The sequence below is a fragment of the Aulostomus chinensis genome, chromosome 9, assembly GCF_037954235.1.
Source record: "Aulostomus chinensis isolate RoL2024-O1b breed Wild chromosome 9, RoL_Achi_v1.0, whole genome shotgun sequence".
Lineage (NCBI taxonomy): Eukaryota > Metazoa > Chordata > Actinopteri > Syngnathiformes > Aulostomidae > Aulostomus > Aulostomus chinensis.
The window spans coordinates 778,330-803,420 of NC_141328.1; the positions used below are offsets into that span (position 1 = coordinate 778,330).

A 25,091-nucleotide genomic window follows, 5' to 3' on the forward strand; every position below is an offset into this window, starting at 1 on the left:
GTTCCTTCTTCAGCTCCTCGGCCATCAGAGCCGCCTGACGGCAACACAGGAGACACATCAGACTTTAAACCTCCATCAAGTGGGTGCACTGCGAGGTCAACAGACCAGGTGTAAAATGGTGAAGGGTGGGGTCAGAGGTCAAGTCTCACATCAGTGATGGCCTTCTTAGCCTTCTCCCCAGCACTGCGACTCTCCTGTGTCACATCGTCCACCTCTTCGGTCAGCACCGACACATCTGCCTCCAGCTTCCTCTTCTGGTTCACCAGCCCGGCGTTCTGCCACACAGGAAATCCACAAATCAGCTCTTGGATCAATCAGTCATGGTCATCATCAAGGTCCCTGTCAGGTGGCAGGTGTGTCCTACCTGAGTTGCCAGCAGGTTCACCCTCTCCATGACCTCCACCAGCTCATGTTCAGCCATTTTGCGTGAATAGTCCAAATGCTCCAGCACAGAGCGTAGCTCCTCTTCCTCAGCCGCCATCAGAGTGCAGCGCCGCTCTACCAGCACCAACTGTTCTTTCAGCTGATTGGTCAGCTGGAATTTGTCTTCAAGCTCCACCTGCTGCTCTTTCACCTGAAATGTTGCAGAGTTAAAGAAGCATGATGGCCTCATTTGATTTTAAACAAGAAGTCATCAGACAACACTACAAATTTTTGGCTTGAAACACACGCGATAAAATCCTGAAATGGATAATCTGATGACCACACCCCTTTTTAGCCTAAATATAGTCAGGAAGTCAATGAAGTGGTCGTGTTAGAGATGAGGAATGTTTGTAGTCCAACGGGAAGTGGTCACCTCCTGGCTCCTCCACCAGCAGAACCTAAGCTGCTAAGATCTTCAGCTGCAGGGAACCACACACCTGATGTCTGGTCCTGACCTGGAGACCAGGGACCAGATGTGGCAGCTTTTCGTCTTGTATGTTTAGATTGTACTTTGCATGATTCCTCCTCTGAGTTATGTTGGAGCTGGTGAGAGCATCAAGAGTCACCAGGTCCAACCCTCTCAAAGATGTTTATGTTCTGGTCTCAACTTCGGATCAGCTGACCTGAGTCTGCAGGTGTCTGATGACCCTCTGATTCTCAGCTGCCTGGCGGTTGGCGTGTCCCAGCTGAACCTCCATCTCATTCAGGTCAGACTCCATCTTCTTCCTCAGACGAACTGCCTCGCTGCGGCTCCGAACTTCTGCTTCCAAACTGGCTTGCATGCTCTCCTGGGAACGCTGGTGGCTCCGTCTGGTGGACAGCAGTGGTACTACTGGTTCTGATACTATTTCAGCCACCCTTTAATCTACAGGTTTGTTAGCAGCTGTTACACTGGTCTGTGGATATTCTACAATTCTACAATTTCATTTAGCGGACGCTTTTGTCCAAAGCGACATTCAACACAAGCAAGAATTCAGACTGAAGGAAAAGTCCATAGTAGCGCAAAAGTGCTTCAGTTGTGATTTGGTCACAGGTACTGCCATCTAGTGGCAGAAGAAGTGTCGCCCCCCCCTCCCTTTTTTTTTTTTTTGACAAACATACAACATGACACAACCCAGTTAGTGCTACATAGTCACTAAGTGCTGGGTCTTGGACCCTCTGACTGATTCTACCACAAAGAGGAGCAGAGTCAGGTTCAGTGCCTCGGTGCTCTCTGAACAATTGAGTCTTCAATTGACTCTTAAAAGTAGAAAGGGACTCAGCAGAAGGCACAGAGTTCGGTAGTTGGTTCCACCATTTGGGAACAACAGAAGAGAAGAGTCTGGCTAGAGATTTGGAGCAGCGCTGGGCTGGAAGCACCAGGCGTCTTTGGCATGCAGAGCGTAGTGGGCGAGAAGGAGAGTAGACCTGGATCAGGGATTCCAGGTAGGCTGGAGCCGTTCTTGGGATTGTTTTGTGAGCCAAGTGAAGTGCCTTGAATTTGATTCTGGCTGCCACTGGAAGCCAGTGAAAAGAAACCAGCAGCGGGGTGACATGTGCCCTTTTGGGCTGGTTGAAGACCAGACGTGCTGCTGCATTCTGGATCATCTGCAGAGGCTTGAATGAGCCTGCAGGGAGGCCTGCCAGAAGAGAGTTGCAGTAGTCAATGCGTGAGATGACAAGAGCCTGAACCAGAATCTGTGTGGTCTGTTGGGTCAGGAAGGGTCTGATCTTCCTGATGTTGTAGAGGGCATAACGGCAAGACCGAGAAACTGAGGCCACATGAACCTTAAAGGTCAGCTGGTCATCAATCATGACACCCAGGTTTCTGGCTGAGTTTGTGGGCACAAGTAGGCTCGAGTCAAGTTGGACACTGACCTGAGGCTGAACAGATGGACAAGCTGGAAAGACCATAAGTTCAGTCTTTGGCTGATATCTCCACATGGATGAAGGAACGCCACCTTCAACTGAATCTGTCTGACACGCTGGTATACGATCTGAGACCGTTCTGTCATCAGGTGGGAAAGAGAGGAGAAGTTGAGTGTCGTCAGCATAACAGTGGTAGGAGAAGCCATGGGAGCGGATCACTGCACCAAGTGAGGTGGTGTACAGAGAGAAGAGAAGGGGACCAAGCACTGACCCCTGAGGAACCCCAGTCGATGGGCCATGTGACCTAGACACCTTTCCTCGCCATGACACTCTGAAGGATCTGCCTGTGAGGTAGGACTTGAACCACAACAAGGCAGAACCAGATATGCCGAGCTCAGTGTCAGTGTGGAGAGGAGAATGTGATGGTTCACCGTGTCGAAGGCAGCAGACAGGTCCAGCAGAAGTAGGACGGAGCACTGACCAGCAGCTCGAGCTCGTCTCAGTGACTCAGGGACTGACAGGAGTGCAGTCTCAGTGGAGTGGTCACACCTGAAGCCAGACTGAAAAGAGTCAAGTGGGTTGTTGTTCCACAGATGTTCAGAGACCTGGTTAAATACTGAGCGCTCCAGTATTTTTGACAGGAATGGCAGAAGTGATACTGGCCTGTAGTTTTCAACCTTGGCGGGGTTGAGATGAGGCTTTTTGAGCAGCGGGGTGACACGGGCCTGCTTAAAAGTAGCAGGAAAAATGCTGTTTCCAGGGAGGAATTGACAATGTGTGTGACTGCAGGTTTGATAGTGGGCAAAATGGTCTGCAGGATGCTGGTGGGTATTGGATCGAGAGGACAAGTTGTAGGTTTTGAGCTCAGGAGAAGTCAAGAGACTTCATCTTCGCTCGGGGGAGCAAAGGAGAAGAGTGAAGCAGCAGTGGCAGGTTGGTGCTGACTGGACTGGTCAGGCTCAGAGAACTGGTTGCTGATTGCAGCAACCTTTTCAGTAAAAAAGGAGGCAAACATGTCTGAAGTCAGCGCAGTGGAAGGCTGAGCAACTGGAGGAGAAAGCAAGGAGTTGTTATAAGGATATTTCAACATTTGATGAAAAGGGCACCTCAGGTTGTCGATCTCCTCGTCTTTCTCAGCAATCTTGCGGTCAATCTCCATCCTCATCTGCTGCAGCTCCATCTGACATCTCAAGATCTTACTCTCCTCATGCTCCAGCGTACCCTTGCAGGTAGACAGGTGGCAGAGAGAGCATTCAGGTGATACAAAGCTGACTGGTGCAGACGTAGAGCAGCTGGTCAGATACCTCTGCCTCCTCCAGTGCAGCTTTGATGTCACTCTTCTCCACGTCCAAGATCTTCTTCATCCTCTCCAGCTCATAGATGGTCTTCCCTCCATGACTGATCTGCTCTGTAAGGTCCAAAATCTCCTCTGGAACATAGCCACAGGTCCATTCGTCAATCAACCAGTCGCTCTGAGAGTCAACCAAATTACTGACTACCATTCTGAGAGTCCCACCTTGAAGGTTCCTGTTTTCTCGTCTGACCGTCTCCAGTTGGTCCAGAGCCTCTTCGTAAGAGTGCTTCAGCTTGAAGAGTTCCGTGCTCAGACTGCGAGATTCCTTCTGGGATGACTCCAGGTCCATCTGACTGTCCTCAAACCTCTGCTTCCACTCACTCAGCAGCTGCATGGAACAAACAAACAACACAGGGTTCTTTGTGTCGTGGAGGAAACCGACTGGCCTCACTCACGTAGATGAAGTATAACTTTCTGTTACAGGTTCTTATTCTACCCACCAAAGTGTGCGTTCACACCTGTGATGATGGCTGATCTGGTGTCCCGGGTTACTGACTGACCTTGTCAAAGTTGCGCTGCTTCTTGTCAAGAGCCAGAGCAGCTGCATTGGAGCGCTCAAGTTCCACCACCAGGTCTTCAATCTCTGTCTGCAGGCGCTGTTTGGTTTTCTCCAGTGAGGAACATTTGACATGAGACGCCTCCACAGCTTCCTCAGCTACCTGCAGCCGAGCTGCCAGCCTCTTCCTACATGAAGACAGAACAGCAGCTGTGTGACGTAGCTGCCCATGTGGGGAAGGATCCAGAAGGATGAGCAGATGCTTGGGGTTGAAGGAGCCTCGTCCATTCTCTCTCCTCTCCTTCTGTAAGTCATTTCTGTTCATCCACATTCATTTTAGTTGTTGGCTGTTAGCTGAATCGTTGGCAGCTCGTTTTTGGACCCAGATGTGTTGTACTCTTTTGCAAGGTGCACACTAGCGCCCCCTCCAGATGACAGGGTCAACACGAAAGGCAGGAGACAGTTAACAGTGCAGAAAGAGTTAAACGTGTCCAAGGACATCTCTCCCCCAGCAAATATGAACCTCAGGTCTGCAAGGGCACTCCACGCCACTTACTTTGCATCTTCGAGCTCCTCGATTCTCAGCATAGCTTCCGTCTCGTACTTGGCCCTCCACTGAGCCACCTGGCTGTTGGCCTGAGACAGCGCCCGCTGCAGCTCAGCCTTGGCCTCCTGCTCCTCCTCCACGTGCTCTCTGAGCAGACTGCAGTCGTGACGTGATGCCTGCAGACTGTGGGCCAACGCCATGCGAGCCTGAAACACAGCACTGATGACTGGCTGTCAACTCACCTCTGACATGTCCGTTTTAATAACTGACAAAAGCCTATGACTGCGTCTTTGATCTCCCACCATGAATCGGCTCTGTCTGCTTTGGAACCCAGTGCATTGTAAAGGCAGCTGGGATGATCTCGGGTGCAAGGTTTGGTCGTTACCTTGCTCTCCTCCTCTAGCTGCCGCTTCAGATCCTCAACGCTCTGGCAAAGTCCTGCTTTTGAGCGCTGGAGCTGACTGTTCAGCACATCCCGCTCCTCCAGACGCCGGCTATACTCAGCTGGGAGGAAGACGGGAGAGTTCAACTTCCTGTGTAACTTTTGCGCTCTGGATTGTGCGCTGATGTTGTTGAACTGTCAATGGTGCCGTACCGGTCTCTGTGAGCGCTCGAGCCTTCTGAGCAGAGACCTCGGCCAGGTGCCTCTGCAGCTCCTCCGTCTTACTTCTGCTCTCATTCAGTTGGTCCTCATAAACCCTGCACATCTTCTCCACACCAGCCTGCACACACATGCATGTACACACACGCGCATGTGAATAAACGTCTGTGCTCTGTGAGCTCAGCAACTCATGCGTTTGAATCCGTCTTCCCCTTTTCATGGTTTTTGAATTGTATTCATATTATCTTTCCCTTCCTCTCCTTTATTCATTCTTTTTCTTTGTATCCTTCTTTCTCAGTATTCCTTTACTTAGATTTACTTTGCAGTCAACAGAGGAGGTGTTGCACATTTAGCTTGAAAGGGAAGCTAATTCTGGATTGTTTTCACCTTGGCCCTGGAGAGCTGCTCCACGTTGGCGGCCAGGTCGTCCGCCTCCAGCCGAAACTCCACCTTCTCCTTCTCCAGTTTCTGTTTGGCTCGCTGCAGCGCGTCGATCTGCTCGCTGAGCTCCGCCACCATGTCCGCATGCTTCTTCCTCAGATTGGCAGCTGTCGTCTCGTGGTGAAGCCCCGCCTCCTCCAGCTCCCGCCGCATCTTCAAAAAGTCTGCCTCCCGCTTCCTGGTTAGTGTGATGTCATCACAGTTAATAGTCCCATCATTCAACAGCTTGTGTAGGTAAACACGTACTTGATCTCAGCTGCTGGTGAAAGTAGTACCCTAAGAAATGACGCGATGAACAGCAACTCCCCTGTTTTGGTTGAGTGGTAGAAAAGTCAAGTGTTTCCCTCAGGACTCGGCGGGAGAGGTGATCGCGCGGTAACTAACCACATGCATCTAGAGTGGCTGGCATGGCCCTTCCTCTCTAAAAATAGCTACATGATGATATGTGCTCGTGATCTGGCAGAAGAACTCACGCTGCAGCATTTTCTAACTTGAACTGTCTTTAACAACTTGTGAGTTGAGGATTCATTATCAGTGCCAGGATGGGCAAATCAGACTGATGGGGGTCCTGTGGTGCGGACCAGACTTTGGTTGCTTTGTCCTGTTCAAAGCTCAAATCATTAGCTCCTACTTGACCTCAGACATATTCTACTTCTGTACTTTGAGCCATTGCAACATCGTTTGTGAGCGCTGACTTCAGGTGCATCTGGTTTCTGAGGGGACTGCTACAAGGTGCAAGTTGTGTCGGTGAGCCTGAGCGTCGACCTGTTGAGGGCGATCTGAGCAGCCGACGCCCCTCCAGCCTCCTCCAGTTTCTCTCCCAGTTCCTCCAGCTCTCGGGCCATATCGTTCCGCTGACGCTCAGCTTTGGAACGCCACGCCCGCTCCGCCTCAAGCGCCTCCTGCAGCTCCTCGGTGCGGGTCTAAGGAAACAGCATACTCATGCAGCAGCAGGCGAGGAAGCATCCTGATTATGTGACTCCTTCAAACCCACCTGAAGTTCTTTCATCTTCTTCTGAAGCACAGCCAATAAACTCTGCTCGTCCTCCATTTTGGATTGAAGCTGACCCAAATCAAAGTCTTTTCTTTAGAGGGGAGGGAAAGAGAGAGACAGACCAACTGTAGAGAAACATAATGAGACGGTTTGCCATGTGGAGGCATCATTGATGCTGCATTCAGCTCAGGTGTGCCAGGTTCAGGTCCTAGCATGCTGACTCATCACAGCAATGGTCGATAGTGGCATTAATACCTTCATCTTCAACTTTCAACTTCAAATGTTTATGATCATATGTGATCATCTCGTCTTTCGCCTTCGCATTCATACTTTTGTAAGACGTAAGGACTTTGGGCCTGAGTCCAGGTCTGTCAGTTACTGATCTCTGGAGGTCTCATCTCCCAGTCATGAAGGCGTCCAAGCTCCTCACGTTCTCATAGAATCAGCTGGCACATGACTAAATTAATGACCTGCTTTATGAATTTGTCAAATGAATTGTTTCACATCTTTTTGTTGAGGGTTTGAAATAGGTTATTAAAGTTAAACAGTAAGTCATTAAATGACATTTCCTGTCAAATGATGCTCAACTTTCAATCAAATGATGTTTTTCCTACTTGTTCAGTCTCTCCTCTAGCTCCACTCTCTGGTTCTCCAGGTCCTTCACCGAATCCTGGGATAGCTTCAGATCCCCCTCCAGTTTCCGTTTGGTTCGTTCCAGATCAATCCGCAGCTTCTTCTCAAGCTCTAAGGAACTTTCCACCTGCAGGAAGGAGGGGGTCGGAGCTTTCAATGAGTCACACAAAAGCAAAATACAATGATTCTGGAGAAGATAACAAGGTCAAACATCCGTCCATCCATCCCTCCATCCATCCATCCCTCCATTCATCCACCCACCCATCCATCCCTCTATCCATCCCTCCATCCATTCATCCACTCATCCATCCATACATCCCTCCATTAATCCATCCATCCATACATCCTTCCATCCGTTCCCTCCATCCATCCCTCCATCCATCCATCAATCATCCCTCGATCCATCCATTAATCCATCCATCCCTCCATCCATCATCCATCCCTCCATCCATCCATCCATCATCATCCATCCATCTATCCATCATCATCATCCATCCATCCATCCATCATCCCTCCCTCCATCCATCCATCATCATCATCCATCCCTCCATTCATCCATCCATCATCCATCCCTCCATCCAACCCTCCCTCCATCATCCATCCCTCCCTCCCTCCATCCATCCATCTGTCCCTCCATCCATCATCCATCCCTCCCTCCCTCCATCCATCCATCTGTCCCTCCATCCATCATCCATCCCTCCCTCCATCCATCCATCCATCCATCCCTCCCTCCCTCCCTCCCTCCATGTTCTCCCTCTCCTCCTGTTGAGGGTGGTGGGGGTGGAGCCTATCCCAGCAGCCTTCCCCCTGGACAGGTCACCAGTCCATGGCAGGGCCAACACATAGAGACAGACAACCATTGGCTCTCCCAGCCACGCCTACGGTCAATTTAGAGTCTGGATTAACCTGGTCCCTCTTGATGTCTTTGGACTGTGGAGGAAGCTGGAGTACCAGAGAGAACCCAGCAGGAACAGGGAGAACATGGAGACTCACCCAGAAAGACCCCGTGCTGCAGCCGGGGCTCCACCCACAACCTTCTTGCTGGGGGGCCACAGTGAGGACCACTGCTCCACCGGGCCGCCCCAGGTCAAACATTTTGTGTAGGAAATAAAATGTCAAATGACATCCAAACATCATTGAGACATGTTGTTGGCATCCTGTCTTACATTGTCCACCTGCTGCTCCAGGCGGGTCTTGGCTTTGGCAAGGATGTTGACCTTGTCCTCCTGCGCCTGGAGGTCATTCAGCGCCTGCTGGTGAGCTTCCTGCAGGGCGGCTTTCTCTCTGGTCAGAGACAATATGGACTCATCCAGAATACACATCTCCTGGGACAGATTCTTCACCTGCACAGACAAAGACAATATCAAAAGTCATAAAAAACCCAGAAATCTTCCATGTAACTGATGGAGCATCAGCTGACCTTGTTCTCCACACCATGTCTGTCCTTCTCCACCTTAGCCAGGGTCATCTCCAGGTCATCAACATCCTTTTTCAGCGATGTCATCTCATCTTCCAGCAGGCGTTTCTTGGATGTCAGCGTGGCGCTCATCTCCTCCTCGTCCTCCAGGCGCTCCTGCATCTCCTTCAGCTTTGACTCCAGCGAGATCTTGGACTGGATCAGCTGGTTGCAACGGTCTTCAGCATCCGTCAGATTGTCCTGTTCCTGCATCATCAGGGCACAAAACAACATGTTTGATGAGTTTGTACACAAAACATGAACTTTAGATGAGATCTGCTGGTTTACAATATGTTCATGAGCTTGACTCGTTTGGCCACAATCCCTCTGCTAACATGCTAAACTATGACAACACAATCCTCAGATTGACATTAAAGGATTAACAACGAGATGAAGGATTAAATGGTCCTGTTGACAGTGAAGTGATTGCTTCTTCTTCTACTGCTGAGGCACCTAGCAAATCTTCAACCATCATAACCAGAAGCTGCAACTGTAAAAACAAGATCTTCATGTGCGTGATGGTTTTCTCCCTGGAAAATATCCACATGATACTTCATCAAAATCAGTTTTTTCCACCCATCAGTCATCCATCCATCATTCCATCCATCCATCGTTCCATCCATCCATCGTTCCATCCATCCATCGTTCCATCCATCCCTCCATCCATCCCTCCATCCATCCCTCCATGTTCTCCCTCTTCTCCTGTTGAGGGTGGTGGGGGTGGAGCCTCTCCCAGCAGCCTTCCCCCTGGACAGGTCACCAGTCCATGGCAGGGCCAACACATAGAGACAGACAACCATTGGCTCTCCCAGCCACGCCTACGGTCAATTTAGAGTATACCAGTTTTTCTATCAATAAAGATTCTTTATATTATTTGTGTGTTTTACTACAAACTGTTCAGGTCCAGTTGGACTCACGGCCTGGAGCTGCAGAGCCAAGTCATTTTTCTCCTGAACCAGAACTACCTGCCGTTCCTCAACCTCGCAGCGCTTCATCTCCGATCTGTAGGACAAAGAACAAACCTGTGTGACCTCTAATGTCTGACCCAGAAGCAGGCGGAGGATGAAGGCAGGTGGACACACCTGTCCAATGCTTCTTTTAACTTGGCAAAATCTTCCTTTAGAGCAGCCAGTTCTTTCTCCACCTGAGCACTCCTCAGAAGGGGGCGGAGCTTATAAAACAACATCATCCATGGCCAGGTGCGCACCGAGAAGAAAGCCCTGAGGTTGAATTGGATCACCATCACAGCGTGCCTGAAAGGAGGAGGTCAGGTTGACAGGTCGACAAGTGGACTTCTCTCCAATTGTCCTGCTCGCGCGCCTCCTAGCATCTTTGATTATTGTCATTATTATATCATTGTTATTGTGGTCATACAGACCGTTGCTGCATTATCTTGTCTCGCTCCATCCTCATTAGCTTGCCTCGGCACATGGCCTGGACGATGGTCAGGATCAGAGACAGACGAGCATCTCTCATGTCCTCCAACAGACCCAGAAGACCCGCCTTAAAAAATACCTGACAAGGGGAGGAGCCACGGAGGGAGGAGAAGGAGACAAAAGGGGAGGAAGAAGGTGGGATACAAAGGGGGGCATAGCAGAAGAGAAAAAGAAGAGAACGCCTGCCAGACGTACCTTGGAGTGTCCGAACTTGTACTGGCTGTGGTCGATGTCCAGAGAGCCCAGCAGCTTCTCCACTGCTTTCCTGCTGTCCACAAATGACCCCTCCGGGATCGCAGACGGGTTCAAGATTCGGTAGCTGAGGAAACACAAGGGAGATGGGTGATGTTGCAAGAGGTCACCTGACTGACACCTAGGAGGATGACTTTTCTTTGCATTTTGCTAACGTGAGTTCCTCTTGTCCAGAAACAGACCGTCCTCACCACAGCTCACAGCTGTAGCATGGAACCATCGACTGTTTGTTAATACTTGAGGATTTGACTCTCACCGCTGTCTGAACTCGGCGTACAGGATTCGGTTTGGAAAGCCCTTCCTGCAAATCCTGATCCCCTCCAGGACGCCATTACATCTCAACTGGTGCAGGACCAGGAAGGGGTCCATCAGACCTGGAGGATGCAGGATCCCACATCAACCCAGTGTGTGGAAGGTTACCGGAGTGTTTGTGTGTATTCTTGTACCTGGGGTCTTGCTCTCGTTGGGGATGATGCAGCGGACAAAGTGAGGCTGAGTGCTGCGGAGGTTTGCCATTAGCTTGCTAAGATTCTCCTGTTTGGACACACGCAAACACACACACATGCACACACGTCAAATATTGCTGCCAATCACGCACAGCCTGGGCGCGAAGCTCCACCCAGGTAACAACTGTGGAAGAGTTTTCTGGGTGAAAGCAGTTGGGACACTCTGAACGAGCGTAAACGCTCACACAAATATAAACAGTGGATTAAAACCCGTCTGGGAATGAGTGCACTTGTAATGAAATCAAAATATACCTCAAGACCCAGACACCCATTTGTCGCCCAGAAGCTGCGAGCTTCTCAAGTGAAAAATAATTGCACACAGACATTTTCTAGGAGTTTTAAAAAGTAGTTGGGAATGTACCGATTTAAATGATTTGATTGTTTTAATCTGCAAAACCAAGTCAGGCACAAACTTAGAATTTTCATTTCCTATGCCTTTTTATATATTTCATATTGATATGTTTTTGTACATGGCTTCGTCACCCTATCAAGCTGTCCTAGCTGTAGCTCCATCCACTCTGTGGGACACCACACACTCCCTCTGTCACATGTGGAGTGTCAGCTGATCTTTTCACCTGACACCAGGGCGATCACATTGACCCCCAGGCCCCTCCCTCAACTGGCCCCCTAGCTGAGCCTGTTGAGGAACATATCTATTGGAAACCCTGGTGGTGACATCATCAAATCTTCAACATAGGCAGCATTGCAAGTAGGCAGAGCTCGTCAGGTGGTCACATGACTTCAACTAACCTTGTGTAACTGTGAAACCGTCCAGAACGAAGCTGCTTTCCTCTTTCTCTGTTTGGTTTCATGCTTCGGATCACCGGCTGGAATACACAAACCAGACCATTTACCACACACGTACACACACACACACACACACACACACACACACACACACACGCTCACACACACTCACACCCACACACGTCACCTATCTCAGAGCTAATGTAGTTCTCGAAGAGTGCAGACATGAGTTTGTTGGAGGATTTCTGGAACAGCACCACGACCGTCTCATTCAGAGGATCTCGGTTCTTATCCAGCCAGCCGGTGATGTTGTACGGCACCTACAGGTGAGGACACACAGCCGGCGTAGCGTGTACAACAAAACACCCGGCACTAGAAATGAGTGCTTGCATTCCCCGATTGTACTTTCGGGGATGGTAGGTACAGCAACAGCATGCAACAGCTGTATGCTAGCAGCAGTGTTAGCATTAGCATCAGTGGATGACACTCACCACTCCAGCATAGTGGACAATCTCAAAGTGGGTCTCATATTTGCGTTTCTTGTCCATTCGCGGCCGCTGAAAGTTGGGTGACTTCCCCAGGTGATTGTCATAGAGTTTGGTTTTGAAACTTTGGTCCGTGGCCTTGGGGAACATACACTCCTCCTCCATGATGGACAGGATGCCCATCGGCTGGACACAGAAGAGTCCCACATTCATGAAGCTCCCCAACAACATCATTCAGGTCCAGTGTTCTCTCTCTTTCAGCTGTTTCTCTTCTCTACCTGACAAGAGTATCTGGCTCTTTTGCTGCTAAATGCTAAATGCTCTGCCAGCTAAAAAGTAACTAGTTTAGCTGCTGTTAGCATCAGTCTCCTTGAGTTTCTAGCTAAATATACATGGCTGGCTCTTTCTACATTCTGGAGTCGCTGAGAAATGATGCAGAATGGAGAAATATCCCAGTGAACTGAATACTCCTATTAGTGAGTACTTGAAAGGCAACATACACTTTTAGGGTGAAGTATTACATTGAGGCTCTAGTTCCTGCATTAAAAACAATATCAGCAATATTCATCGGTCTCTTAACAAGTCTTGTTGCCAGGCAAAGTGGAACTCCAGAGAGACCAGAAATGAACTTGAACAATGACTATAAGAAGGCCGATGAGACGATGAGAAAAGAACGCAGACCTTCTCGATGAGGTCGATGCAGGCCTGCAGGTCCAAGCCGAAGTCAATGAAGGTCCACTTGATCCCCTCCGTCTTGTACTCCTCCTGCTCCAGGATGAACATGTGATGGTTGAAATACTGCTGCAGCTTCTCGTTGGTGAAGTTGATGCACAGCTGCTCAAAGCTGTTGAACTTCAGGAAAACAGAGAGAGAATTGTGCATCAGAACACAAAGAAGTCTGTGTCTCTGACAGCTCATGGTCACCATCACAGTCAGTCCTCGACGCCTCGGTCAGGTCCTCCACATTTACCAAAGGAGGTTTCAGCAGGTTTGTCAGGCCCCTGCAAAGGGATGTGATGGTCTTCATTTCTTTCTGCTAATGTCGCTCATTTGTTGGCCATGCACTGACTTTGACTCTTTAGGTTTCTTCCATGTTTTTTCTGCATTGAGTTGGATTCAGACAGAAACATGCAAATGAGCTGCACTCCATGGTGAACACTCAAAGACACGCCCATGTGGCATCGACTGATTGAATGATAAAGGGTTTATTGGTTAAAATGACTTGGTTAAAAGCAATATAAACACATATCAAATTTTGTTTTACAAAATCCCTCTGAATTTCACGTGCGAATATCAGCTCATTTTCTATTTACTCCAAAATAAATATGCCTGCTGGTGCAACCCAAATTGGGCAGAAAAGAACTGGCACACAACTGGACTTCATTAGTAACCACAAAGCCTCCAATGAATGAAGATCAAACACACGAATCAGTCTGCTGGATGTCCTATGAATACATGATACGTTTCATTATTGGGGTCTTTTCTTGTTTACCTCAAAGATCTCAAAACCAGCGATGTCGAGGACTCCGATGAAGTACTGGCGAGGCAGAGCGGTGTACAACGACGAGTTGATACGACTCACCAGCCACTTAAACATGCGGTCATACGTGGCTTTGGCGAGCGCCGCCACTGCATAGTTGACCTACACACACACAAACCAGGCAAGGTCAGATTTATGAAGAAAAGAGCTCCAGTGATGGATGGATGGATGGATTACCTGTTCCACAGTCTGTCCTTTAACAATGAACTCATTTCCAACTTTGACGCGGGGGTTCAAGAGGCCTTTCAGCAGGTCAGCAGAGTTGATGCCCATCAAGTAGGCAGCTTTATCCACACCTGGGCAGGGACACACATACGGGGGGAGGCTGCTGAGAAAGTACCACAAGTTGGTTTATGTTTTGATGAAAAAAGATGTCCCCTTGAGTACTTGAGCCAAATTTGAAGCACTTCCCTCAAGGGGTTAATGAGAATGGGACAGACATCCCAACCCTACACTACCTCTGGTCTACGGTGCAGAAACACTGGGTCAGAGGTGAAAACCTGATCTCGGTAGCGGGTAAGAAGTATTAGCTACAAGATTCACATCCATTTCTGGCACATGGAGACAAAGCTTCAGGAACAACTTTTAAATAATAAAAGAAATCGGACTCTCAGTGCCGTCAGCCTCGGCCTGCTCCTCCCTCTGCTTCTTCTTGAACTTCATGTTCCCAAAGTGCATGATGGCTCCAACGATCTTGTAGCAGCCGTACTTCTCCTCGGGGATGAAGCCCAGCGTGTCCATGGCGTGCTGCACACAAGAACAAACCTGTTGAGTGCAAGCTTGTGTTCAGAATGATTGGGCCGATCAGCGTGTTCTTACATCTGTGAGACTCAGCTCGTCTCCGTCTTTGATGCCTTCCACTGTGGTGACGCCCTGCGAGCAGAAGTGGTAGTCGTAGGGGTTGGTGGTCACCAGTAGCATGTCTGCAACAGCAAGCATCTGGTGTGAGTTCTGTATGGCAGCTCACTGGTCCCAGACACAGCTCCCCTCTAGCAGCAAGGAGGCCACAATAGACCATGGAACACTGAATATTAACATCAGCTGCAGCTCTAAGAGACTCCAATCACAGCAATATTTCTAAATGTTAAAACTGTAGTCAGAAAATACAAATATTACCAAAAATACCTCATAAATACATGTAACTGGAGGAGAACTGGGCAGTTGTCAGAGAAAAACCCAGAGACGTGGTGGATCTGGAGCCCCTAAGGAAGTGTACCTGGTACCCCACTTTATCACTCTTTGTCTGGGAAAATTGTGTGTAAATCAGCGTAACAGAGAATCTCCTGAAAATGACCAGGAGAAACCAATGGACATTACCTCACCTGTAGCTCACAATGAATGAGGTGCTGGTGTGTGATTGGACTTTTTTAGCAGTGGGTGGAGTTACCTTGTAGCTCTGGCTTGTGATTGGACAGGATCTGGTAGTAGATGTGGTAGCTCCTCTCTCCTGGCTGCTGGAACACAACTCTGGACTTTTCCAGGAGGTCTGATAGCACAGAGACACAAAGCTCTCAAAGAATTCTAGACACTCGTTGACTGTCGCCACCTCCCTTTCTACTCCTTGTGTTGGTGTATTTGTTTATATTTCGAGTATTAAATTAGTCAGTGTATTTATTATTATTATTATTATTATTATTTACACTGAAATGGTAAGGTTTCCACCTCGTCTTCCTTACCGCATTAGCGCCACTGTTTTGTTCCTCTCTCTTTCTATATGAAAGACACATTTATGTATCCGATCATTGCCTCCTCTTTTTGAGCTAACCAATAAAATCTAGAGAAAAAATGTAGAATCCAAGTTAAATGAATCATAATTCAGCAGACTTGGGTCCCTGCCGGTGCTTCCAAGTCTGCTCCATCTCACACTTCTGAATCATTTCTGTAGCTTCAGCCAAACTGGAGGTTTGTGAGATGTTGCTGGGCCCCAAGTTCAGCAGGACCGCAGTGGAAAAACCTCAACATTCTAAAAAGACAAGAGCTACTCACAGATTTCGATGTCAGCCGACGCCAGCTTCCCCGTCAGCCCAAAATGAATCCTGATGAACTTTCCCTGAGATACACAAACACAGATCCACTTTTCTCCTTGTGCAGCATCACACCCATCAACTGGCCTCATTCAGTTGTAGAGGACACCTGGTATTCCTGGAGGAGCGGAACGCGTTGTTGCTGAATTGGTCTGCAGCACTTATGAGCTTGCTGCAGTTAAATGTTTGTCACATCCAATCCAGAGGCTCAGCATCTGTGAGGCATCAGCGATTCTCTACTGAGCGCTGAAAGTACCAGCATCATCAACCTCTTGAGTCTTAAGGGTTCTGGAGGTCAGGTTCATAACCCAAATAACTCCAGACCAGCTCAGCAACCGTTAGGTCCAGCGGTGACTCGACGAACGCATTCTGGACTTGATGGTCAAGAGGTTTCAGACAGAGGAGGAAATAAGCTGAAACAGCATTTTTTAACAAAAATGAGCACCAGCTAACATCTGCAGCAGAAAAACACGGGATGCAGTAAGGGTACTAAGAGGTCTGACATGGCGGTTCTCTAACTGCTGCTGTCATGTCCCATCATAAAGGGACCATCTTCCTCATCCTCTTCCTCAGACTAACTTGAATGCACTCACAAAGCGAGAGGAGTTGTCGTTCCGGATGGTTTTCGCATTCCCAAAAGCCTCCATGGCCGGATTAGCTTCAATGATCTGATCCTCGAGTGATCCCTGGAAACACACGTGTGTTCTTACAGCATTTACAAACACACAATACATTTTGTAATAAGCAACGTGCTAATGATTGGGATTGACGGATTGTTAGCCCAGAAAACTGGGAAACCACAAACAAGATACAAATCAGCAGCTTTTAATGTGAAAATCCTCAGCTCACAAAACCTACACAGCAATAAAGTGACACAGTCATAAGTCAGGAATTTCATGTGAACTGTAGCTTATATGTGTTGCTAACCAAATGTCTTCAACAGCATTAGCTTGACCTTCAGACAAGTGGTTAACATGAGGTATTGGGACCACCGGGGTCCTCAAAAGGAGGGGTCCACAGAAACTTTATGAGAGGATTTACAGGGCCGATGGTGATTCCATCAATTCATGTTATCACGGTTCAACTAGCGCCTCCTGGTTGTACTGCCAGCTGCAGCTGCAGTTTACATCCATGTTTGTCACACACTGAATTTACTGGGGAAGACAAATCAGAAAAATGGAATTCAGCATGAGTCCCTCAAGACCTTGAATAAGACTAGATGGGACTTCTACTTGAGTCTTTCATTGACCTTTTATCAATATTCAAAGGACGCTACAGGAGGTCAAAGCTTGGCTCTTACCCCAAGGTCGGCTACATTAAGATTCAAGTGATGTTGACAAAATGCCAGACAGGTTTTTCTGGATGTTTCTAGGTTTAAAGTGGATAATGGACAGACAAGTCTCCGAGACCTCAGGATGGCGTTCAAGTTTGACAAAGGAATTAGGACCAGAGCTGACTCATAGACAAAAAACATCTAAATAAAGTTTTATTTAAATAAAGTCATTCCTCATATTTACGACATTTATAGTTCTGTATGTTAGCTCAAATCTGGAGCATTTGGGGAAATGGACATTAGCACGTTAGCATCCCAATATTTTAGGCAACATTCTTGAAGATTGTAACCTGTAAATGTATTAGTGTTTAATCAATGGTGCGACAACTTACTCCTTTCTTCACGGTTTCTCCGAGGGCAGCGACGGTGGCGAAGTACTGAATCACCCTCTTAGTGTTGACAGTCTTCCCAGCCCCTGACTCGCCGCTAACGAAGGGAAGCAACACAAATGAACATTTTAAGCTTTGAGGGATGAACATGTTACATAACAGAAATACAAAACAATGCGTTTTGCTTTTAACTTCAGAGTTTAAAATGACTGACATCAATGCTGGAAACTGATCGAATGAAGATGCTTCATCTGATTCTTTAATCCAGTATAGATGTGCATTTCCCCCTCACACAGACTTATTAATCATGAATTATCCAGTTTTTGTGCATAAAAATATGAGCAAAAGTTTAAAAATGTGAGACTTTTAAACAAACACACTTCCAGATTTCCAGTATTTATTTCCCTGAGGCACCTGTGACACAGGCCAAAGGTGTCTTTTCGTTTTGATTGCAGCAGAATTGAGTAACTTTTTCTTTTGCCTGGTAAAGGAAGATTCTGGTGGCTGCTGTTGCAGGATGTGCTGCTGATGGAGAATTGTTGGGTGGAGGTTCATTGAAGGAGGGAGGTGCTGGACCTGCTCTACTTGGACGGTCAGGACAGAACTTTGGTTGGAGTTTGGTGCCACACAGATAAACCTGACTGGACTTTAAATGAGTAGCTGCTCTGACTTACGTAATCAGCATCGACTGGTTCTCACGATCTGAGGAGGAAACAGAACCATGAGGAACAAACAAAGAACATTCCGCTGGGGCTCAGCTGAGCAGCTGATGTTAGTGTCACAGTTCAGAGGTTAAAGGCCACTCACTCTGCAGCATATCAGTATAGGCGTTGTCAGCGATGGCATAGATGTGAGGCGGGGTATCAGCACAACGTCTCCCTTTATAGGCTGTTACCACCTCAGCAGAGTAGACCGGCAGCCATTTGTAGGGATTCACCGTCACACAGAAGAGACCCGAGTACGTCTGACAGACAGAGAGAGTTACATCTGGAGGCGTTCCAGACTCATCAACAGTCAACACAATTTCAGTTGAACCATTAATCATCTCCAAATTCATAAAGGGATTGTTTTACTTTAACCATTTGATTTATTTTACTTTAAATTTTGTAGACTAAACCAGCGGCATTTGTGTAACACACATAGATCATCCACATGCTGTATCTTCTCTTCAGGTTGAAGAGGACAGACGCTTCGTTGAGGTGAGTCAACATGGCCATGTCCTCCAGCATGTCAAACTTAGGAGGGTTCATCGGCTGAAGGTCGTCTTCTTTAACGATCAGAAACTGAAACACACAGAACATCCAGATTTTTGGTAGACCTGTGGAACCTCTGTCCTCATTCACTCAAGTCATATCAAAACTCATAGAGTCTGTTACAGAGCACCACAGGGTGACACATTCACGCTAAGAGGACGTTAGCCAGTAAAAACCCAGGTTTTTAAGACTCTCCAACATCCACCAGTCTGGTGTTTACTGGTGGATCTGATGTAGAACTGAACCTCCACCATCCACCAGTCTGGTGTTTACTGGTGGATCTGATGTAGAACTGAACCTCCACCATCCACCAGTCTGGTGTTTACTGGTGGATCTGATGTAGACCTGAACCTCCACCACCCACCGGTCTGGTGTTTACTGGTGGATCTGATGTAGAACTGAACCTCCAACATCCACCAGTCTGGTGTTTACTGGTGGATCTGATGTAGAACTGAACCTCCACCATCCACCAGTCTGGTGTTTACTGGTGGATCTGATGTAGAACTGAACCTCCACCACCCACCGGTCTGGTGTTTACTGGTTTACCTTACTGGTTGCAGAGCTCTCACTCACCACTGCATTTTGTATGAGAAGGTAGGGTGGCTGTCCCTGTCAGCTCGATGGCTCCACCATTGGTACACCTTCACCCACAGAGTGTTGTTGGTCTGTTACCCTCATGTCTCTGCACCACTCCTCACTTCACTTCACACTCATCCTACAGTTGGTGCGCTCAGGACTTTCTTACCACCTCAGCCCCACAAGCTCACACTGAGCTTGGGAAGAGGGCATTTGCTTACTCTGCGCCTTCCACCTGGAATGGACTCCAAACAACTCCCAAACTCCAAAGTCTCACAACCACACACCGTTTCAACCCCTCATCTCAGCCTTCATCATGACTGAAATGGCTGTGCTCATGCTTCCATGCCTGATTCCTGGTTTTTGATCTCTGCCTGACCCCAACTATGCTCCCCTTCTTCCTCCTTTCTCCTTCTTGTCTAGCTATGGTTGGCCTTGCTTTACGTGTGTAAGTTGTTGGTATTTTATGTCAGGTGTTGCTAGAGAAAGAGCTCCTGGAGCTCAAGCTACTTCCAGGGTAAATAAAGGATGATAAAATAATGAATACAATTTTGGATATTGTTTTGTTACTCAGGAGGATCCATGTGACCACTGATGCATATCAGTCTTGTAGCAGTCTCTTCATGTCCTTCTCATAGGTGGAGGCTTGTATTTGACTGAAAAGTGAATTAAATGTTTGTTACGTTTAAAGGAATTCAAATGGCGGATCAACTGACCCGTCCGTCTTTGGTCTCCACCGTGGTTTTGTCTCCATTCAGCTCTCTGACCTCCACTTCAATGTACGCTTCAACATCATCTGGCACCCAAACACGTTTCGTACCTGAGAACGAAAGCAATCACATGCATTTTAATTTTTGAACACAGAAGCACAAGTAGAAAGATTTAAAACCCTTCTAGCACAAGTGGATGACAGTGGTGATCAGAGCATTTTTCTGTGTCCATCTCAGCGTATCAAGGCTGATGATCCATGACACGAGAATCTACTCTCTCAGTTTGTACCACAGATGTCTTCATACCATCGAAGGCCTGAGATTTAGCAGCCAGTTGCTCCAGGTTGGTGAGACGAAGGAAGCGACCAGCTTCTCCGAACTCCCTCATATCCAGGAACCGAGACATCTGACCACAGGACAACAGGAAGCTCCTGGTTAGACGTTGTTTTCAACTCAGCAGAGAAAAGCCTCAAGAGTCTAGAAGCAGAGAAGAACGCTGACTAACCACCTGAAGAATCGTATGTATCAGGGTCATCTTGTGTGTCTGTAATGTTGTTGAAGGGAAGTGTGCTGACGTTGTCGGCCAAGAGATGACGCACAGTGGCAGTAGTGTGCTGTGTCATAGAGGAGAGCCACTGCAGACCTGTTTGAAGTGTGGCAGAGCCCAGTGGAGGAGGAGCTGCCCCATGTCACTGTCAAGTTTATGCACTGGCATCAGAACCAGGACAACAAGAAATACTGGATCACGTTGTATGGCTGCGGTCACTGTGACCTCGACCTTCGAGCTCTTAATTGTTTTTAGGTCATTCTTGAGTCTGAGAGGACGTTTGAAGAAAGCATTCCAGTGACATCACAACATCAAGAACTGGAGGGTCGGACACTCCCAGACCAGACCACAGCTCTTCTGACCTGGAGGAATGCAACCAATGACCAAATTCCATCCATCCATCCCTCCATCCATCCATCATCCCTCAATCCATCCATCATCCCTCAATCCATCCCTCCCTCCAACCATCCATCCATCATCCATCCCTCCATCCATCCATCAATCCATTCATCCATCATCCATCCATCATCCATCCATCCATTCATTCATCCCTCCATGTTCCCCCTCTTCTCCTGTTGAGGGTGGTGGGGGTGGAGCCTATCCCAGCAGCCTTCCCCCTGGACAGGTCACCAGTCCATGGCAGGGCCAACACATAGAGACAGACAACCATTGGCTCTCCCAGCCACACCTACGGTCAATTTAGAGTCTGGATTAACCTGGTCCCTCTTGATGTCTTTGGACTGTGGAGGAAGCTGGAGTACCAGAGAGAACCCAGCAGGAACAGGGAGAACATGGAGACTCACCCAGAAAGACCCCGTGCTGCAGCCGGGGCTCCACCCACAACCTTCTTGCTGGGGGCCACAGTGAGGACCACTGCTCCACCCACAACCTTCTTGCTGGGGGCCACAGTGAGGACCACTGCTCCACCGGGCCGCCCATGACCAAATTCATTCATTTCATTCATTCACCAAAAAGAATTTGGTCATTAAATGATTTGTCTCCTCCTCTCTTCTACTGTTCATTGTTACTTCCTGTAACTGTTCCAGAAATGTCCAACACACTGCAAGTGAACAGAACCACATTTGACCCACAGACAGAACACCGCTTGATGTCGGTCTGGATGGCGGTACAATACCTTCAGCACCTACTATTAAGATAAATCACGAGGTCTGAACCAAACAAAGGAGGTAACAAACATGTCTGACAGTGTGGAGTGAGAATATGGTTCCAGTTCATTTACAGTCCCACACCCGCCCAGCGATGCCATCAGTCAGCTGGCAGCCATTTCTACAATAAATTAAGCAACGCATTACTCAGGATTACAGACAGAGCTGGCAGCTGCCACACCACATCAGCTGGAGACGATCCTTTAATACTCAGACCTCCGAACGGGGCTATTCTTTCTCTCCATGGCTGGGGGGGACACCATCAGACCCTGGAAGCCAAATCCTGACTGTAAATATAACTGACGCTGGGACTGTCCACAACACGTGTCCCTCTGTAACTGAGCAGGCTTGAAAAATAAGCCGCCGGCCCTCTTTTCTTTCATCATCTCAACAGATGCACATCAGCACAGGAGAAATCGACTCAGTAGAGAACTTGAAGGTTTCCAGAATAACAATGGTGCTGGATTGCTTTCTTGGTTTGTTAGTTTAATCCTTGTGAGTTTTAAATGTCATTATTGAAACTCCCAGCTGATGGGTGAGGCTCCTGCCCCCGTGACCCTCAACAGAGGCAGGATGGAAAATGATGGAAAACTCCCTGCTGACACTGGACGTCGATCCAACATCAGAAAGAAACCAAACAAGCTGCCAGACATGAAACTACCTGGAAGTGAAATCAAGTTGATATTAAATGAACAACAAAGTACTTAGAATCAAGACCATATTAAAGTTAAAATATTACAGTGTCAAGATGTTCACGGCTGGCTGGAGCACAACAAAATAGTTTGATCAGGAAGGGTTATCTACCAATGAAAGATATTCAATTTGCTCCAAGATTTCTTGGAATGAGGCAGTTTGTCTAAAATCATGTCCTTTATCTCTACTTGTTGTTGAGTCGTTTATTTACTGCAACGAGACACTTTGACCAGGGCTGAGATTACAAACCTGTGGCTGTCGTTTTACATGGCGAGGAGCATCAACAAGATGCTTTCGTGATCACATGCGAAATTAAGAGCTGAGTTAATTTTAGCCTGATCGCATCAATGAAGGGTTAGCTTAAAACAAAATTATTCCTGATCATCATCATCAAGTAGAATGGAGCCAGAGCCTTCAGCTACCAGGCTCCTTCATCCCTGACAGAGCTCCTAGTCCCCTATGATCCAGCTAGAACCCTTCACTCCCAGGATGCAGGGTTCCTGCTGGTTCCTAGAGTTCTAACAGTAGAATGGAGCCAGAGCCTTCAGCTACCAGGCTCCTTCATCCCTGACAGAGCTCCTAGTCCCCTATGATCCAGCTAGAACCCTTCACTCCCAGGATGCAGGGTTCCTGCTGGTTCCTAGAGTTCTAACAGTAGAATGGAGCCAGAGCCTTCAGCTACCAGGCTCCTTCATCCCTGACAGAGCTCCTAGTCCCCTATGATCCAGCTAGAACCCTTCACTCCCAGGATGCAGGGTTCCTGCTGGTTCCTAGAGTTCTAACAGTAGAATGGAGCCAGAGCCTTCAGCTATCAGGCTCCCCTCCTGTGGAACCGTCTCCCAGTTTCAGTCCAGGACCCAGACCCCCTCTCTAGGTTTAAGAGCAGACTAAAGACCTCCTTGTTGATCAGGCTTATAGTCAGGACTGCTTAGGCTGGCCCTTAGATCTGCTGCTATAGGCTCAGACTGCTGGGATCTCCCATGATGCACTGGGCTTCTCCCTCCTCCTCCTGTCCTCAGACGTGTTACTAACTCCTCTTCTTCTCCCCTCATCCCAGATCCTGGTGCTGCTGGAGGAGGCTGCAGACCTGAAGAGGCTCCAGCTGCCACCTGCAGCTCCACCTGCTCACGTCCCCGTCTTTATCGGTCCCTCTCTTTCTTCCTCCATTCTCTGTCTTTGTCTCTGTCCATCAGTCACTCCTCCTTTCTCTCTCTTTATCTCTGTCCCTCTCTCTCCTTCTGTCTTCCTCCATTCTGTCTTTGTCTCTGTCCATCAGTCTCTCCTCCTTTCTCTCCCTCTTTATCTCTGTCCCTCTCTCTCCTTCTGTCTCTCTGTCCTCCTCCATTCTCTGTCTTTGTCTCTGTCCTGCTCTCCTGCTCTCTCTCCGTCCCCACTGATCCTGGATCTGCTCCACCTTCCTGCTGGTAAAGGAAGGTTCTGGTGGCTGCTGTTGCAGGATGTGCTGCTGATGGAGAATTGTTGGGTGGAGGTTCATTGAAGGAGGGAGGTGCTGGACCTGCTCTACTTGGACAGAGTCAGGACAGGACTTTGGTTGGGGTTTGGTGACACACACATAAACCTGACTGGACTTGTCTTGGCAATCATTAAAACAAAAATAGCAACAGTAAACAAAGAACAGTTTATATCAGTCATGTCATCAACTAAAATTAGCATGCTAGCCAGCTAGCATTGGTCCACTAAGTCTCCACCCTCTGAACATGAGGATAAAGTAGTGCCAGAGGCGGCGGAGGCAGTTTGTGTGTGGCAGCTCAACAATGAACACTCTCCAGGCCACAGTGCTGACCGCCGCACCACTGCACCGCCCACTAGCAACATGGCAAAGACAATTTTATGAAGCTGCTAGCTCTTGTTTGCAGCAGTAAATAACTGATCCAGGTGCGTGTTTGCATGTATGTCCTCTCACCTTTCAGTGGCGTGTTTCTTGGTTGAGTGGATTATCAGCGTTACCGTCTCTCTCTGTCAGCCGTTAGGTTGAAATCAGTTTGTAATTGCAACAGAAAATTTGAAAGTTTTGTGGTCAACAGCTCCTCAGCGTTGACGCAGTACTCAGATAATGAGCTTTTCCTTCTGTCAATCACATATCAGTGCAGACTGGTACACTGTGAGTCAGCGGAGGTGTCGGGCCCCTCCACGCCCACCAGAGAGGTTTGCCTCAAAGGCTTCCCCCCTATAGCATTTGTGAACGTTCTCATGTCCACCTGAACAACAACGTTCTCCTCAACCTCTTCCTGAAAGAACATCTTCAGGGCCAACTCTCCTTCTCCTTCTCCTTCTTTTGCTCATCCTAATTTTACAGGCTGAACTCTGTAAAACCTGCTGGAAAAATCTAAGTAGTTGAATCAAGTCATGTTTAGATTTGGGAATCACATCAGGGGATGTGGGTTCTTTTTCAGCTTCTACCCCCAACATCTCAACCATGTCTCCATAGCAACGGCCGCTGAGATATTGAGACTTCTGCTGCCAGGTGATGAGGGCGTACTCACGGTGCTGGGTGGTCCGGTCTGGTCTCAAACTCTGGGTGGGTGTGTGCTCGTCACAGCGGCAGCAAGGAAGAGCAGAAGAACAGAGTAAAGTTTCTAACAGAGCATCACCTCCCTTATTAACCTCTCAATAACAGTCAGCGCAGCACATGACCTGCTCCTCAGCAGCTGATTGGTCGGGCTGGGCTCACTGAACGGTC

At 48.2% G+C, this 25,091-nt stretch overlaps 1 protein-coding gene across 1 annotated transcript; it reads right to left on the reverse strand.

Annotated features, from left to right (window-relative positions):
* Positions 1 to 131: 131 nt before the first annotated feature.
* Positions 132 to 24,525, reverse strand: LOC147255293 (myosin-7B-like). The gene is made up of 40 exons (XM_086212913.1): positions 24,315 to 24,525; positions 20,291 to 20,461; positions 19,991 to 20,094; positions 18,585 to 18,728; positions 18,253 to 18,409; positions 18,120 to 18,147; positions 17,449 to 17,542; positions 16,377 to 16,469; positions 15,746 to 15,809; positions 15,147 to 15,245; positions 14,579 to 14,682; positions 14,368 to 14,506; positions 13,937 to 14,055; positions 13,712 to 13,861; positions 12,901 to 13,071; positions 12,226 to 12,405; positions 11,922 to 12,054; positions 11,738 to 11,814; positions 10,928 to 11,015; positions 10,738 to 10,855; positions 10,425 to 10,548; positions 10,172 to 10,308; positions 9,876 to 10,046; positions 9,711 to 9,795; positions 8,758 to 9,000; positions 8,504 to 8,680; positions 7,319 to 7,464; positions 6,705 to 6,795; positions 6,476 to 6,633; positions 5,657 to 5,888; positions 5,264 to 5,390; positions 5,054 to 5,172; positions 4,678 to 4,874; positions 4,126 to 4,309; positions 3,788 to 3,953; positions 3,576 to 3,700; positions 3,378 to 3,493; positions 1,047 to 1,233; positions 365 to 574; positions 132 to 275 (listed from the first exon to the last, which is right to left on the reverse strand). Exons 2-40 carry the CDS (start codon positions 20,388 to 20,390, stop codon positions 132 to 134), a joined length of 5,301 nt encoding a protein of 1,766 aa, XP_086069039.1. The 5' UTR covers positions 20,391 to 20,461; positions 24,315 to 24,525.
* Between the last annotated feature and the right edge of the window lie 566 nt (positions 24,526 to 25,091).

What these genes read in the sequence shown, in the direction of transcription:
- LOC147255293 (XM_086212913.1), bottom strand. Translation starts at nt 20,390, where the DNA reads ATGTCTCGGTTCCTGGATATGAGGGAGTTCGGAGAAGCTGGTCGCTTC. An exon ending in GTCGGCTGACATCGAAATCT is followed by an intron (nt 15,246 to 15,745) that starts GTGAGTAGCTCT and finishes CTGTGCTATCAG; the next exon opens with ACCTCCTGGAAAAGTCCAGA. An exon ending in TGGAGCAGCAGGTGGACAAT is followed by an intron (nt 7,465 to 8,503) that starts GTAAGACAGGAT and finishes TCCTTCCTGCAG; the next exon opens with GTGGAAAGTTCCTTAGAGCT.